General features: G+C 36.4%; 1 protein-coding gene across 2 annotated transcripts in view; it reads right to left on the reverse strand.

Moving 5' to 3' along the window:
• LOC107561566 (RNA-binding motif, single-stranded-interacting protein 1-like) overlaps positions 1 to 16,676 on the reverse strand; it is a 70,993-nt gene that overhangs the window by 37,380 nt on the left and 16,937 nt on the right. Inside the window, exons 1-2 of one of the 2 annotated variants that reach the window (XM_016246038.1) lie at positions 14,669 to 14,962; positions 5,393 to 5,574 (exon numbers count right to left, since the gene is read on the reverse strand). In XM_016246038.1, the coding sequence (XP_016101524.1) occupies positions 5,393 to 5,574; positions 14,669 to 14,722 (236 nt within the window). In that variant the 5' untranslated portion in view covers positions 14,723 to 14,962. Of the gene's footprint in view, positions 1 to 5,392; positions 5,575 to 14,668; positions 14,963 to 16,676 lie in introns of those variants that run through there. The other variant, XM_016246037.1, reaches the window with a different exon arrangement.

The following is a 16,676-nucleotide window of genomic DNA, read 5'->3' on the forward strand; positions in this document are numbered from 1 at the left end:
TATACACACATACATACACACTTAATATTTATATATTTATTAAGTTATTACTACTTTATTTATCACTACTTAACTATTTATTTAGAAAATAATACAATATATAAATAATAATATAAATTCATAATGTAATGTATTTAAATATATATATTGGTAGAGAAAGCTCAAATCTGCCACCATATATATGTACACACGCACACACGCACACACACACACACACACACACACACACACACACACACACACACACACACACACACACACACACACACATAGCTGAGCGCTTCTTTCGTTTTTTAACTCTCATATCCTAGATAGTAAACACTAATAATATAAATTCATAATGTAATGTAATTAAATATATATATTGGTAGAGAAAGCTCAAATCTGCCACCATATATATGTACACGCACACACACACACACATAGTTGAGTCCTGCTTTCATTCTTTAATAATCAGATCCTAGTTAGGAAACACAATGGCCATGTTTTTAAGGTAGGTGTGTGTGTGTGTGTGCGCGCGCACATAAGTGGGAGGAAGTTTGATGAAGGGCTCAGAGGAGGAAAATGAGACTTCAAAGTCACATCAGTGGTCTTTCATCCAGTCACACATCCGTGGTTCAGTAACTGGATCATTCTGTGCTTCTGCCACAGTGATGCACCAAAACAAACCTCGTGGTCCTTTGAAACAATCCATCTTACGCTTGTTCTTAGAGTTTGAGCTGGGTGGGAGAGCGATACATGCAATATGACCACACAAACATGTCTGACTTTTGAATACTTTTCTACACCCTTTACATCATGATTTGCTGGCTGGACTGCTTTACTCAATTTACATGTGACAGCACAGAACAAATATAGAGCACTCAAAAATTCAGAGCGGGATGTGTCCTAAATAAATCAAGAGGAAGAATTTGTTATTGAGGAGTGTTTTGCACAACAAAAAGCAGTGTTTAGTGGTTCACAGTTGCAAAGTCTCGCATTAATATAGAATTCAACTGATGTGCTTCACAACTGTTTCCAATGTAGATCAGAATTTAGAGCCTGAACTCTTTTATAATATTACTTTTACTGTTTTGAGTAATTTAGTTTTTAACTCAAGTGTTTCATAATGTAAAGCTGTTTTTGCACTAATTTCAGACTTCAAATCTAATCACAATCCAAATAAAACTGAAAATAATAAATAGAGATGAAGCACGTTTCATTTGTAAAAGATAGAATTGAGTATTTGTTTTGTTTTTATTCAATTGTTTCATTATGCAAATCTGTTTTTGCACTAATTTCAGACTTCAAATCCAATCAAGATCCAAATAAAAATGAAATTCATCTTTCATTTATAAATTATATAATTGAAAACTTGTTTGTTTCATAATGTGAAGCTGTTTTTGCACTATTTTCAGACTTCAAATCCAACCAAAATCCAAATAAAAATTAAAATAAAATGAGACGAAGCACCTTTAATTTGTAAATTATAGAATTGATTATTTGGGTTTTTCAAACAATTGTTTCATAATACGGTTTCAAATCCAAACAAAAGCCAAATATGTAAGAATAACCAAATGATATGACACACCTTTCATTTGTAAATTACATAATGAAGTATTTGTTTTGAAAAATGAAATGAAAATGCAGCGATGCAAAAATGAAAATAAAAAACAAAGCACCTTTCCTGTGTTATTTAATTTAATGCAACTAACTGTCCTACAAAATATACACATTAAATAACCAAGCATTGACAACTTTTTGTAGTTAGTTGATTCAAATTAAATAATTAATTCATATATATTTAATATATAATATTTTTTGCATTGAATTCGGCAAACATGACGAGCTACTGTGATATAATACTGTAATTACTCATAGCGTTTGGTCATCCCACCCACCCTAATTCAGACTCACAACACCATGCTCTTTTTCACATTGGATTGTTCTGTTCATAAGTGTTATTTCAGTCTGCAGTAATGCAGTACGGTCTATCTGTCAATCATCTTAGCGCCTTCACTCACAGGAGTCCTCTGAGGACCGGTCCTGTGATTCTGCTTGAAAATCACTTCAAATCACCCAATAGGCTCAGAGAGACACAGCATATGCCTCATCTTTTATTGATGGCATTCATCCCAGACCTCTTAGAGGGGAAAGTCACCCTTCAGCCCTTGACACCCAATGACCGAAATATGAGAGTTCATTGAGCCGCAGTGCCAGGATGAGTGAGATTACAATACTAAGACCAAAGAGGGGCCAATGGCGCTTTCTTTATCCAGTATCCCAGATACTCCTAGAAAATCCTGCATGTGCCAAATGTTTCGCGTTCAATCAAAGTGAAGCGCTATGAACAGCATTTGTGGCATAATTATTTGTTGCATAATCCCTCAGTTTATAAAACAGTATTTAATGCACTTATGGAAGTGCACAAAAATATACAGAATGCACAGAAATCTAATTCTGATTTCTATTCAAAGTCAATAATTATCATATCATGGCCAATAATCAATTAATGGCCCATATTAAAATTATATTAATAAATACATTTATAATAAGTAATGAATAAATCAATTAAACTCAACTCAACTTTTATTTATGAAGCACTTTCAAAACCATGAGAATGAGAAAGTCTTTAACGTCCTTTTAAAAATGTCCAGAGTTGACAAAGGTTTTTATTCCAAAGTGTAGGATCCGCAACTGAAAAGGTGTGATCTCCACAACGCCTTAAAAAAATATTACAAATTAAACATTGAAAATCAATTGTTTTAGATGCTACAAGTGAATTAATGCATTACAACATTATAGTGTAAAGTATGAAAAAAAATCTATATTATTTTTTTAGATTTGTTAAAGACTAAATCTTAAATTTAAACAATTAAAGTAACTGTTTTTAAATTAAAACTGTATTTTTAAAGATCTACTTTAAATAAGCACTAGATGCTACCTATAGTAATCTAAATATAAAAGTAGGAGAAATTAGCATGCACATTTCAATATTGGGAATCGTATGTAAAACATAGACTGATTACGATACATTTTAAAAACAATCTTTAATATTACAAAATAACCAATATTCTGATAACCAATAATCAATCAATGGCCCATATTAAAATTCTATTAATAAACACATTTATAAATGTAAATAAATTAAAAATAAAACATTGAAAATTACTTGTTTAGATGCTACAAGTGAATTTATGGATGAATATATATTTTTTTAGATTTGCTAAAGATTGCATTTAACAGTCTAATTAAATTAGTAATGTAACTACATTTTAAAATTCAACTATTTTTAAAGATTTACTTTAAGAGAGCATTAGACTGCAATCTAAATATAAAAGTAGGAGAAATTAACATGCACAATTGGACAATATATTTAAAATATAGACTAATGATACATTTTTTAAATAATCTTTCATATTAGCTGATACTCAATATGATTCCTATATATCATGCATCATGAGAAAATACTGTTTTAAAAGTAGATATAAGCCTTTATACGTTAACATGAGACTAGTGTGAGAGAATCCAAATCTGTAGTTTTATCCAATCTTTTAATTTCAAAGTCAAAAGCGCATAGCTAATGTCAGTCACTTTAATACCAGATACCAGAAAGAGACGGCGCAAACTTGAAGAATTACACCAATAATTAATCGAACATCAACCTAGAAAACGTCTCGGGTTACTTATGTAACCATGGTTCCCTGAGTAGGGAACGAGACACTGCGTCCTCTAGGTTTCCCCATAGCGACCCCTAGAGGACGCAGTTCAAAGTTCCCATGAAAGGGAACGTCTCAGGTTACTTATGTAACCATGGTTCCCTGAGTAGGGAATGAGACACTGCGTCCTCTAGGGGTCGCTATGGGGAAACGTAGAGGACGCAGTTCGAAGTTCCCATGAAAGGGAACTGTCCCACTTCATAAAGATAATTTACAAGTTTACAGCTTGAATAATAAACACATTGTCACTGAATAATTCACATAACTGCTTTTTTTTTACTGCCTGATTGCTTGCATTGGCACAAAATGTAAACTATTGTATATAAGATATTATAAACAATAACACAAAAAAAACACACACACACACACAAGCTTCCAGATTTCTGCTTTTACAATGCAAATGTTGCTCCATAGACTTATATTGTCAATACTGCTTCACTGTAACTACAAATTTTGCCTTTTTATTTTTTTTAACTAATAAAATTAGTCAAAATGATTTTCTGGGATCATCGGCACCATGCCACAGATGCTGAACTTGCATTGAGTGCGAAACAGACCTTAGATCTCAAGCAAAGCAATTACACTCGATAATGTGCCTCCATTTCTGAACAGAGTCTCTGATCGATAGACTGACCTCTGAGCCGTTCAACCACATGTTGAAGCATTCATCAAGCAATAACTGCACACTGTTTCAGAAAGAACAGAGAATCGACTACAACTATGACCCTGTAAGCACTCGCCCTATAGCCACAGTAATCAATCTCCATTTCGAGGAGCCACCATCTCGCAGTGAAACTGGGCTTAATGAGACACATCCGGACAAACCGGGAGGCTGGAGGCCACACTCTTCATCTTATCTTCCACTACAGCAAATAAAACACCTCTCAAAGCTGGGTTTCTTAAAGTTATAGTTCACCTAAAAATGTAAATTGATTCTGGAAATGTACTCACCCTCAGACCATCCAAGATGTAGATGAGTTTGTTTCTTCGTCAGATTTGGAGAAATGTAGCATTGCATCACTTGCTCACCCAGTGGATCTTCTGCAGTGAATGGGTGCCGTCAGAATGAGAGTCCAAACAGCTGATAAAAACATCACAAGTATCCACAAGTAATCCACACCACTCCAGTCCATCAGTTAACATCTTGAGAAGTCAAAAGCTGCGTGTTTTTGTGAAACAAATCCATCATGAAGACGTTTTTAACTTCAAATTGTTGATTCCTGCTATTATGTTATTATGGATAGAAAACTCATATTTTAGCCAGACGATGGATTTGATTCTCAAACATGCAGCTTTGGGCTTCACCAGATGTTAGTTGATGGACTGGAGTGCTGTGGATTACTTGTGGATTATTGAGATGTTTTTTATCAGCTGTTTGGACTCTCATTCTGATGGCACCCATTCACTGCAGAGCATCCATTGCTGAGACACTGATGCAATGCTACATTTCTCCAAATCTGATGAAGAAACAAACTCATCTACATCTCGAACGGCCTGAGGGTGAGGACATTTTCAGCAAATTTTCATTTTTGGGTGAACTATTCCTTTAATTCATCATGTATTTCTGTACTCTTTTAATGAGGATTATACAATATACAGCAGCTAAAAAAAATTATATCCTGACATTTTTCAGCCTTCTGACAGTATCTGATCTTAATATTTACGTCTGAAGGTCGATATAGGGTGGTACTCACGGCTGGCAGAGCTTGACCAGGTCATGGTCAGTGGTAGTTGGCAGTAAACCACGAATGTAGAGGTTAGTTTTACTGAGCTGCTCCCAGCCGGCTGTGCTGCTGCTGCAGCTGCTGTGATTGGTGCTGCTGTTGGTTCCAGGACTGGGCGGAGCCATCGGGTGGGAGGCGGGGCCAACCGGGGGCTGGAGGGATAGACACAAAACAAACTGTGGTCAGAGTGGAACAAGGTCAAAGAAAACAGAGAAGCAAAAAGTAAACAGTGGCAAAATAAGCCATAAGTACACTCTAAAAAAATGCTGGGTTGTTTCAACCCAATGTTGGGTCAAATATGGACTAACCCAACTGTTGGGTTGGGTTAGTCAGCAAAAGTGCATGAGTGCAAATCTTTGGCAAGTTGAATTTTGCAAAGCACAAATTTCGTAAATATGAAATATGTCCGTTCTGCCCCACCAATATAATGTTTTGCTTTTCAATAACCACAAATAATGACAAATGTTATGACTAAAACCAATTCAGAATTTTTGAGGATCAAACAAGAATCATTTAAGGAGAGATGAATCAATGAATTGATCTTTCCCTCCACCCCTACTGAATCTCCTCAGCTCTAATGCTACACTGCTCATGTTTGTCAGAGCGAGGATGAGTATCTGGCAGCGCTGTGATCCATATCTGCAGTGCAGTCTCTTCTTCTTCAGAAAGCAGTTGTCAGCATAAAGTGGGTCCACAGGGGCCGGAAGCTCTGACCTAGGAGCACAGCTAACGGAGAGGACGCTTCGAGAATCTAAAGGAAGCGAATGCAGCACTGAACATTTCTATGTGCTGAACCCTTTTGTTAAAGCTTGTTCTTGGACGAGCTAGATATGCAACAGACCTAAAGCCATTCTTTTAATCTCAACGCAGGTGAATCCTGCTTGTTTTATGGAACTGAACTTCTAGGTAGGTCTGCAACAACTTCAAGAGGATCATCAGCAATTGCTATTCCTGTGGTAAAAACTCATTATAATTTGGGTTGAATTTGCAATATTCAAAACATCCACCCCACTACACCGTTTGAGCTAGAGACTTACAATTTCACAAGAAAGTCCCATGCACTTCTCACGGGGAACGGTTTTGCCTCAAGGACCCATGTGTTATGTAATTCACATTTCAGGTAAAACCTTTAAAAACTATTCTCTCATGAAACACTCATCCAATGAATCTGAGATTCTTTACATGCCATCTTTGGATATAGCTTGCAGATTTGTTGAGAAAAATACACTCTTTTGTTTAACACATGATATTATTTCAAATGTCGTGAATATCATAGGAACTTCATGTTTTCTTGTCACCTTTCCATCATCAAGATCCACACAGCAATTCAACGAGGAACTAATAATAACCCTTTCCTGAAGCTAGGACCACCAGGAAAAGCCTGAGATCATCCACTTGTGTCTTTCTCTACAGTCCCGACAACCATTTAAACTCAATCATACGTTTCAATAAATTTGATGCAATAACAAAAGGCAATTTCTCACGCAAGTGATCTAATAAATACAACAATCTTAGCATGAATTTGGCTGCTGTGAATAGAGTTCTGATTCAAAATAAAGTCTACAAAAGTCTATAAGTACCAGAGTCAAGTTGCAAAACTTGTCAAGTCATACCTTTAGCTTTTATACATATGCAAAATTTGAACAGATTTGGAACTAGAAATTAAAACCCGAGACCGTCAATGCAACTCCACGGATTGTAATATTAAATGTTATTTTAAGAAAATGACATGAGTGAGTTTTTTTTAATAAATCTAAAAAAAGAACACAAATTGGACACCGTATATTTTTGCATTTGCATTTTATGGTTCTCAACTTCTCACAAATGCAATAAAGGCATTTTTGAATCTATTTGAATAGATTTGTTGAGATTGCATAGATTTAGAAATTAAAACGTAAGACCATCAACTCCACAGAATGTCATATTAAATGTTACTTTAAAAAACAACTCCTGATGCTCCAATTAAAGTTTTTCCACCACAGTCTAAAACAAAGAACACAAACAGGACGTCATATACTTTTGCATTTGCATTTTTTGCTTCTCACAGATGCAATAAAGATACTTTTAGTCATAACAGTGGTGAAAGTGTTGTGGTTTATCATGCATGTTTTGTATAAATGCAAAATCCAGCTATTTCTCTGAGCGAAAGGGAAGAAATGAGAGCCAAGTAAAACAAAAGCCTACTACATTAAGAACTCAAAAATAAAAGAGACTGATAAATCATTGTACAGTGAAACTTTTGATAGATTTCTCATGGATGCAATAAAGATTTTTATGGTCATAATAGTAGTGAAATTGTTGTGGTTTATCATGCATGTTCTGAACACATGCACAATTCAGCAATTTCTCTGAACAAAAGGGAAGGAACATGAACTAAGTAAAACATAAAATATAAAATACTCAAGCTCTATCAGGTATAAAAGAGTTAAGTCATTGTACAGTGAAAACTGGAACTTTGGATTGATTTCTCACGGATGCAATAGAGATATTTTTGGTCATACAAAATACTCAAGCTTTATCAGGTATAAAAGAGTTAAGTCATTGTACAGTGAAAACTGGAACTTTGGATTGATTTCTCACGGATGCAATAGAGATATTTTTGGTCATACAAAATACTCAAGCTTTATCAGGTATGAAAGAGTCAGATTGCTTTCTCAAATAGAAACAAGCTCCACTGCTACAAACATCAAGTAAATGTCACGCAGATCCATTCCAAACTTTTATTTAACCAGAATAGCTTCAACCAAAAATGCGAGGCCAACGCCACTGAAAATCATTGAGAATTTCTGAACGGCAATGCTTTGCTGGCTTCATTCTCTGCGCTATAAAGGAGTTCTTGTGTGGTAAAGACATCACTTCCGTCCTGTTTGTATGGACACAGATGTTCTGAGCTGCGGAGGTCTTCCCGCTCAAGTGCCCTCGCAGTTCAACTGTGATTATCCCGCTCGCTCTTTTGTGGAAGTAACAAGGAGGAGGAAGCGTTCGGAATCTCTGGTATGCAGCAGTGACACAGTTCAATGGACGAGATCCAGAGAGAAGAAAACTGTCCTCCTGTGTTCCCATCCTGCCTTTTACGCAACTTCTGATCCAACATAAAACTAACAGAAAGTTCATTGTGAAAATACATTCCATTTGTTTTACACGATATTATATCACGTCACATGAACTCATCATCGTTCCATCAACAAGAAGCCAAAACACTTTAATAAGGATCTAAGCTGAAGTCTGGTTTTTATTCACAACCCTGTACATTGAAAATTTGGTGTTGGATTTGCTAGTAAATTTCACAAATAATTACAAAGAAATGGCACATAACACATCGAATTAAGTGAAATTTGGAAGTGGTATATTTATAATTCTAATTATCCATTTTTACTACCAGGAAAAGCCAATAATCTTCCACTTCTGTCTTTGTGTCCAGTCCAGAGATCTATTTAAACTCAACAATAAATGTAGTGCAATAAAAAAAAGAGGCGATATTTGATGCATTCGACAATCTTAGCATGAATTTGACATGAATTATGTGATATAGATATCATTCTGATTCAAAATAAAGTGTATGCGCAATTCAGTCAAGTTTCTAAAGACATAAACATGTAACATGGCTTGGCTTAGCAGAGGAAAGTCATTTAAGAAACCAGTTTTAAAAATTGTTCTGCGTTGTGCAATTTATATGCAAATGCAAGATTTTCATTTGAGAGCAAAGGACTCTAAATCGAGTTCAACACTCATATAATAGCATATTAACATTGTTTGTACTGCATATGAGGCGTATAAGTTAAATTAAATATTGCGAATAGTGCCATGGGTTTGTTTAGATGAATATTATTTTATATTATGCTGTCACTGAGCATTGCTGTTTGAATCTATTACTTTGACTCACAATTTAAAGAACAATTCACCCCCCAAAATGACTATATTATCATAATTTACGCACACCTCCAACCTCTTTGGACTCGGTCTTATTTTCTTTCTAACGTGCTAAAAGTAATTCATATGATTTATGTGCAACATTTTTCATGTTTTCTGAAGTCATGTGACAGCTGTGTGTAAAGAGTAGACTGAAATGTAATATTTCACACCATCATATAAGCTAAAGCTACAGTTTGTAGTTTTTAATGTTTTTTTTTGTTTGTTTTTTGTGTGACAACATAAATCAAAATCCATTTTCACGAATATGGAAAACAGATGCTTGGACATTCTCCTGTTATGTTTAAGAAAGTCACACAGGTTTAATGTGAGTAAATGATGACTACTTTTAATTTTAGGCTGAACTATCCCTTTAATTCCCACACAAAAGTAGAGACAGCAGTGAAAATGACCAAAATTGGCAGGTGCTGAAAACCACAGACCTGAGCTCCATGAAATCCAGTAGTGCTGAACAAAATATCATTTCATTAAAGGTCTACAAAACAAAGACAGCATTTATGGGTCAATGTCCTATTGAAATGCTCTTTCTGCTACTGTCTAATGCAGCTGCGTAAAGAAGTGACCACAAGACTGGATAAATAAGACAAGCTTGAGTTTAAAAAGGCAGCGGTGGATTATTAAAGGTCAAAAGCAACATTAAATCTGCCTTGATATGGATTCCTCCAACACTGCTGATACTAAACATTTAACAGGGTGATAAAAGCACTTTCTATCAGTGGCGTGTTGTGACTTCTGAAATTAGGCAGCAAAGTCTCATGGTTTTACATGGTTTCTGGTTTAAAGACATAAGGAACAGCAACTTCACACATTCAGCAAACAACCAACACTATGCATTTTAATGCATAATTAAGTCACATCCCAGCTGTTTCTGAAAGCCATTTCTGAAATGTTCCCTGAACATGCAAAATGTCTATTTTTTTTTTGTTTACATTTTAAATATGTTTATTCTGGGTTATGTGAATGTTAAGGGAACATTGTATCATTTTGCTAATGTTCTGAAAATGTAAATCTGAAACAAGTAGTAACATTTTAAAATACTAAAACTAGAACGTTCAGAAAAAGAAAAAGAAAAAAAGATGTATAAATAACATTTTTGTGCTAAAATTTTGAGACGTTCTATTCATGTTACTGAAGAACTTTTCTTCATAACTTTGAGAGAACCTTGCCAGAACTTTCTGAGAACATTCCCTGCTTGCGAGGATCAAAGTTAATCAAGTTTACCTCAAGTTCTTCAAGTTTCAAAGCATTTCTTAAATTACTTCAGAAGAATTTAATACAATAATACAATATAAAGCTGTCACTTTTAGCCTATATTCCTCCATTCACACCATTAGCTCACATTAATGTGAACGCAACAAGCTAAAGCAAGGCAAGAGAGATGATTTACTTGGTGTCACTACTGGATAGTGAAACATGAGTAATTAAAACACCTTTGAAATATTGGATTTTCTTTGTTCTTGTACGGCTTTTAACAGTATTATTGGAGTTCATGTTTTGAAGCAGTTTAAACAATGCTTGAAGAACTTCAGTTAAACTTGATTAACTGACGTTTTTAATAATTAGTACGTTAAGATAAACGTTAAAAAATGCATAGTACTGGGTGCTTGTTGTTTGTGTAATGAAATTTTGGAGATCACATTCTCATCCTATTTTTTTTCTGAGAAGTCACTGCCTCCCCGGTCTCTGAGAAAATGCCCCTGGTTCCTATTTTAGATGAAAATAAACTCGTCATCCTGTAGAGCACAATGACTTTATGCTATTAGTCAAGCGTTCTGAGAGGATACGCTGTAAAATGGCACAGTTAGTCACATTGCCGGTCAAGAGGGAAGTCCTTGAAGCGTGCTAGTCTCTTTAAACGCTCACAAGATGAATAGTTTAACAGCATCACGTTTGGACATCCTAAACTGCAGTTCATGCCGCATAAAGTAATTTTCCTATCAGACCGAAAGCTGTGCCACATTTCTATTTACTTCAAAAAAAAATGAACATACTGAACAACACGCACTTTCCAAGTCTGTTTTTCGACTTCAGGACAGACCTCAAAAACAACACAAGACAGCTCATCTGATCTTTGCATTGGAGAAACAGCCGTGCAAACAGGAAATGAGGCACAAACTCGGCCTACAAGTGGACAAAGAACATCTTTGAGGACGAGAAGCCAGTGTTTCCCCTCGAAGGTCCTCTGCCCCGACTGAAACCCACACATTCCCAGAGTGGAACGGGCTTTTCTTAGGAACTCAAAGCTTGTTTGTATCTCGCATCTGTTTGACTATTCAGCTCTGTGGGGAGAGACTGGCTTCTTATCAGTGCACCGCAGACCTAGTCAGCCCATCATATCCGTGCTGGAAATACACTGAACTTTAAGTAACCGCCCTCACCCTGTGAGAGATCCCACTCTGCTGCTAAACAGCCTATGAATATATGCATAATCCTCTTGAGTGACTACCAAAGAGAAAATGCCCCTGGTTCCTATTTTAGATGAAAATAAACTCGTCATCCTGTAGAGCACAATGACTTTATGCTATTAGTCAAGCGTTCTGAGAGGATACGCTGTAAAATGGCACAGTTAGTCACGTTGCCGGTCAAGAGGGAAGTCCTTGAAGCGTGCTAATCTCTTTAAACGCTCACAAGATGAATGGTTTAACAGCATCACGTTTGGACATCCTAAACTGCAGTTCATACCGCATAAAGTAATTTTCCTATCAGACCGAAAGCTGTGCCACATTTCTATTTACTTAAAAAAAATGAACATACTGAACAACACGCACTTTCCAAGTCTGTTTTTCGACTTCAGGACAGACCTCAAAAACAACACAAGACAGCTCATCTGATCTTTGCATTGGAGAAACAGCCGTGCAAACAGGAAATGAGGCACAAACTCGGCCTACAAGTGGACAAAGAACATCTTTGAGGACGAGAAGCCAGTGTTTCCCCTCGAAGGTCCTCTGCCCCGACTGAAACCCACACATTCCCAGAGTGGAACGGGCTTTTCTTAGGAACTCAAAGCTTGTTTGTATCTCGCATCTGTTTGACTATTCAGCTCTGTGGGGAGAGACTGGCTTCTTATCAGTGCACCGCAGACCTAGTCAGCCCATCATATCCGTGCTGGAAATACACTGAACTTTAAGTAACCGCCCTCACCCTGTGAGAGATCCCACTCTGCTGCTAAACAGCCTATGAATATATGCATAATCCTCTTGAGTGACTACCAAACCCTTCCTCTTCCTTTTCTATCAAGAAGTCAATCTGCTGATAAATCAAATTTCATCATTATGCAACGCACTATAAGCGTGCAATTCGCAACACGAGGCTTTCGCAGATGCTGCAGGTCGAAACAACAACACCATCTAATCCTGTCACGATGTGCTGATATGACAACGTCACCTAAACCCACCTCAGAGTCACCTGTGAAAGAGTGAATCGCATGGAAACATAAGCAGGTCATATCTGACATGTTAAAAATGATATTGCATTAAATTATATTGATTTCATTTTCATGACAATTAAACACACCTGTAGCCTAAATTATTATTGTAAATCTCATTATTGTAATGCAGACACTACTTTTCAGCTTCTTTATCATTTCTATTATTCTTATGTGTGGTTACTGAGATGTGTTAATATTTCAGTGTAAATTAGTTACAACAAATATAGCATAAGTAAATATCATAGCTTAAAGTAAGGAGAATTTGAGAGGGAAATGCGCATAATGTAATGAAAATTTGTTATTTTCTTTATGCAAAATCTAAGAATATGGCTGAAGTATGACTTCGACATGTTCGCTTACAGGTTTCACCCAAAATATTTTACAACCATGAGAGCCACAATTAAGGTCAAATGATGATTTTATACCCGTTTACAATTATGCATCATCCTCACTGTGTGCCCAGAACTTGCAAAAACTCATCCTTAACAAACAATGGACGAATAAATGTTTCTGTCTTGTACATTCTCATCATAAACATTTGCATTTTCTTTATGCATATGACTTGAACATGTTGGTTTCACCCAAAAGACTTTATAACTGCACTTTAAAGAACACAAGGGCCACATTAAAGTCAAACAAGATTTTTTACCCATTTATGATTATGCAACATTCTAACTGTGTGGCCAGAATTCGCAAAAAATCATCCTTAACAACAGACGGATATAAAAATAATTATACATTTTCAACAAATGTTTCTATCTTGTATATTCTCATCATTATAATTTGTCATTTTCTTTATGCAAAATCTACAAATATGCTGAAATATGATTTGTATGTTCTTTTAAAGATTTCACCCAAAAGGCTTTATAATATAAGATTTTTACCCATTTACAATTATACAACGTCCTCACTGTGTAGAAGAATTAGCAAAAATTCTGCAACCAATGGATGAATACATTTCTCATCATTAAAATGTGGCATTTTCTATACGCAAAATCTAAAAATAAGGCTGAAATAAAACTGGGATGTGTTCTAACTTTATAACTGTACAAATATCCATAAGAACCTCAATTAAAGTCAAATAAGATTTTTACCTGTTTACAATTATGCAACGTTCTCACTGCCAGAATTTGCAAAAATAATCCTTAACAACCGATGGATGAACAATCTTTCACCAACTGTTTCTATATTGTTCATTCTCATAAAAAAATGTCTTAATGCAAAATCTAAAAATAAGGCTGAAATATGGCATGGACATGCTCAAGGCTGGTAGTGCACATGAAATGCATGCATGCATGGGGTGAGATAGAGAAGGGTTTAATGAAAAGTGTCATATGAGAGGGTGCATCAATTAAGCACTGTGACTTTTGACCTTTACAGGAGGGTAAAGCAGATTAACCAGCGAAACCAAACAGTCCATCAGAAGTACAGACAGGCAGGGCTGTGAATGTATATTCCCATCAGAGCAAAATGCTTAGACGTGCATGAGACACGTAAAAACTTGATCAAATAGAGGCCTATTTTTAAACTGGTGGGACGGGTTTGATGGGGGGGGTGATAGAATTGTGAATGAGAGCCGGTGCCATAACACAATCAAATTAAACGCTAGCACAACAAAAACACACCCATCGGAGGGGAGCATTTGATTGGAAGGGAACCAATGACAGCTATTCTTTATGGATTAGATTCTGCTTTTGGACACTAGTAGTCTTTCATCCGTCAATCATCACTGGAACATTCCATTTATTGTTATTATTATTACAATAAAAGTGCAAATAACAGTTTCCACAAACACATTAGCACAGATCATTTTGAATTATGACTTTAAAACCCCACTTTAGACAACAAATAACCATGAGGGCCACAATTAAAGTCAAAGAAGATTTTACCTGTTTACGATTATGTGACGTCCTCACCGTGTGGGCAGAATTTGCAAAAATCATCCTTAACAACCGAATATCCACCGATGGATGAATAAATTTCTACCAAATGTTTCTATCTCTTATGTTCTCGTGTATCCAAGAGGGTAAAGTTGCATCTGTGGCTCTTTAAACCATAGAGACTGAGCAGTGCTGTCATAGAGTCTCACTTTGACGTATCTTTAAGACCAAATTAATGCGGGGGAGAAATAATAGGTGAGCAGCATATATCCCACGGATGCTCGCTGTAGTCGGCTTGCCCAGCCCCTCTGTTTCGCTCAGTTCATTGATCTGCGGTGACTTCTCCACAGAACTACACCTCCCACTATGGAATAAGCCACTGTGCTCTGTTTAGAAGGGGGGACGTGCACACAAGCAACACTTAAAAACATCACAAAACAGACTCTTCACTCAAATACGAATGCATATTGCATATTAAGCACGTACAAATGCATTTACATCCACTATGTAGCATGCACAATGCTCGGGTTTTTAAGCGAGAGGATATGACATTTTATCGACCCCCCTTTGGCTGCTCTTGGTTTCCTTTGGCTCGCATACTTCACATTCCGGAGTGAGGCCTTTAGCTTTTGTGGTTTTACAATTTCATATGTGCTATATGGACTGATTTAACACTGCGTTTAGAACGAGAAGCCAGAATGAGTGTAAACAACATGAAAACAAATGGCAATGAAATATAGATGTAGTCTAAAAAAAGGGCCATTTATAGCTTTTCGGTGTTATCTAACTGCAGGAAGAGCTGGTATGTAAACTGACACTCCTCTATGGGTGGAGGATCTGGCTGTGTAGTAAGGGTAAAATTCATAAAAACATGTTCAGGTCATGCTTAACCTTGTAAAGAGAAGGAAGAAACCAGAAATTATATTTTGCATGAATTAAATGAAGCGTATTGTAGGACCATTAAAGCTTTTTTGCATTATGACCGAATTTTTATGACAATTAGGACCTCAGGAGTGCTTTACTTTTTCACTATTATTTTGAATTAAAGTGATTTCATTAAATGATATTTAAAGGGGTCATATGACGTTGCTAAAAAGAACATTATTTTGTGTATTTGGTGTAATTAAATGTGTTTATGTGGTTTAAGGTTTAAAAAAAACATTATTTTCCACATACTGTACATTATTGTTTCTCCTCTATGCCCCGCCTTTCTGAAACGCGTCGATTTCTACAAAACTCATCGGTCTGAAAAGCGAGGTGTGCTCTGATTGGCCAGCTATCCAGTGCGTTGTGATTGGCCGAATACCTCAAGCGTGTGATGGAAATGTTACGCCCCTTACCATACTGTGTTTCCATGTGTCCCGGCGCTACGAGACAAAACCAATAAAAACCATTATAAACGAAGCATTTGTTGCATCCAGTGGGGACATAATTGCGGATTATAATGACTTATACTGTCTTTTTAAACATAAAACCATGTCTGCATTTGTGATCGGAGAAATGACAAACAACAAGCGCTACACTACACTGCCCAAAACTCGCGTTTGAATCGTCAGTGGCAAATTCTTTAAATATGAAAACGTACTTACAGTCTGTGAGTCAGAAGCGCCAGACTGTCCTTGCAAAGTTGGAATTGCCCCACTTTATAGAAACAGACACCGGCATTGTAGGCTACTCTCCCAGGAAACAGTCCTCGTCCTCCATAAAATGTGCTGCACACATCTGAATATTTGGGTTGAAGTGTTCTGGAACAGTGTTGTAAATACAACTTAACCACTGATTTCTAGTCGTGTCCTCTTTTGGAAGGTCAAATAAAGTAGTTTCGCTTTCACGACAAAGCACACAGCGTCTCCACAACATGGCAGCGGCGGCAACAATACTACAGCAAGAATCAAAGTTATGCCTTCTTTCGTTGCGTGAACATTTGGGCGGCGTTATGCAAATCTTCCCACATCGTGACGTAGGTATGTGGGGGCATGTTAGAACGAGCCGTTTTAGGGGGGTGTGGCTGACTCTT

The sequence above is a fragment of the Sinocyclocheilus grahami genome, unplaced genomic scaffold (genome assembly GCF_001515645.1).
Source record: "Sinocyclocheilus grahami isolate Dianchi unplaced genomic scaffold, SAMN03320097.WGS_v1.1 scaffold780.1, whole genome shotgun sequence".
In the NCBI taxonomy this organism is placed as follows: Eukaryota; Metazoa; Chordata; class Actinopteri; order Cypriniformes; family Cyprinidae; genus Sinocyclocheilus; species Sinocyclocheilus grahami.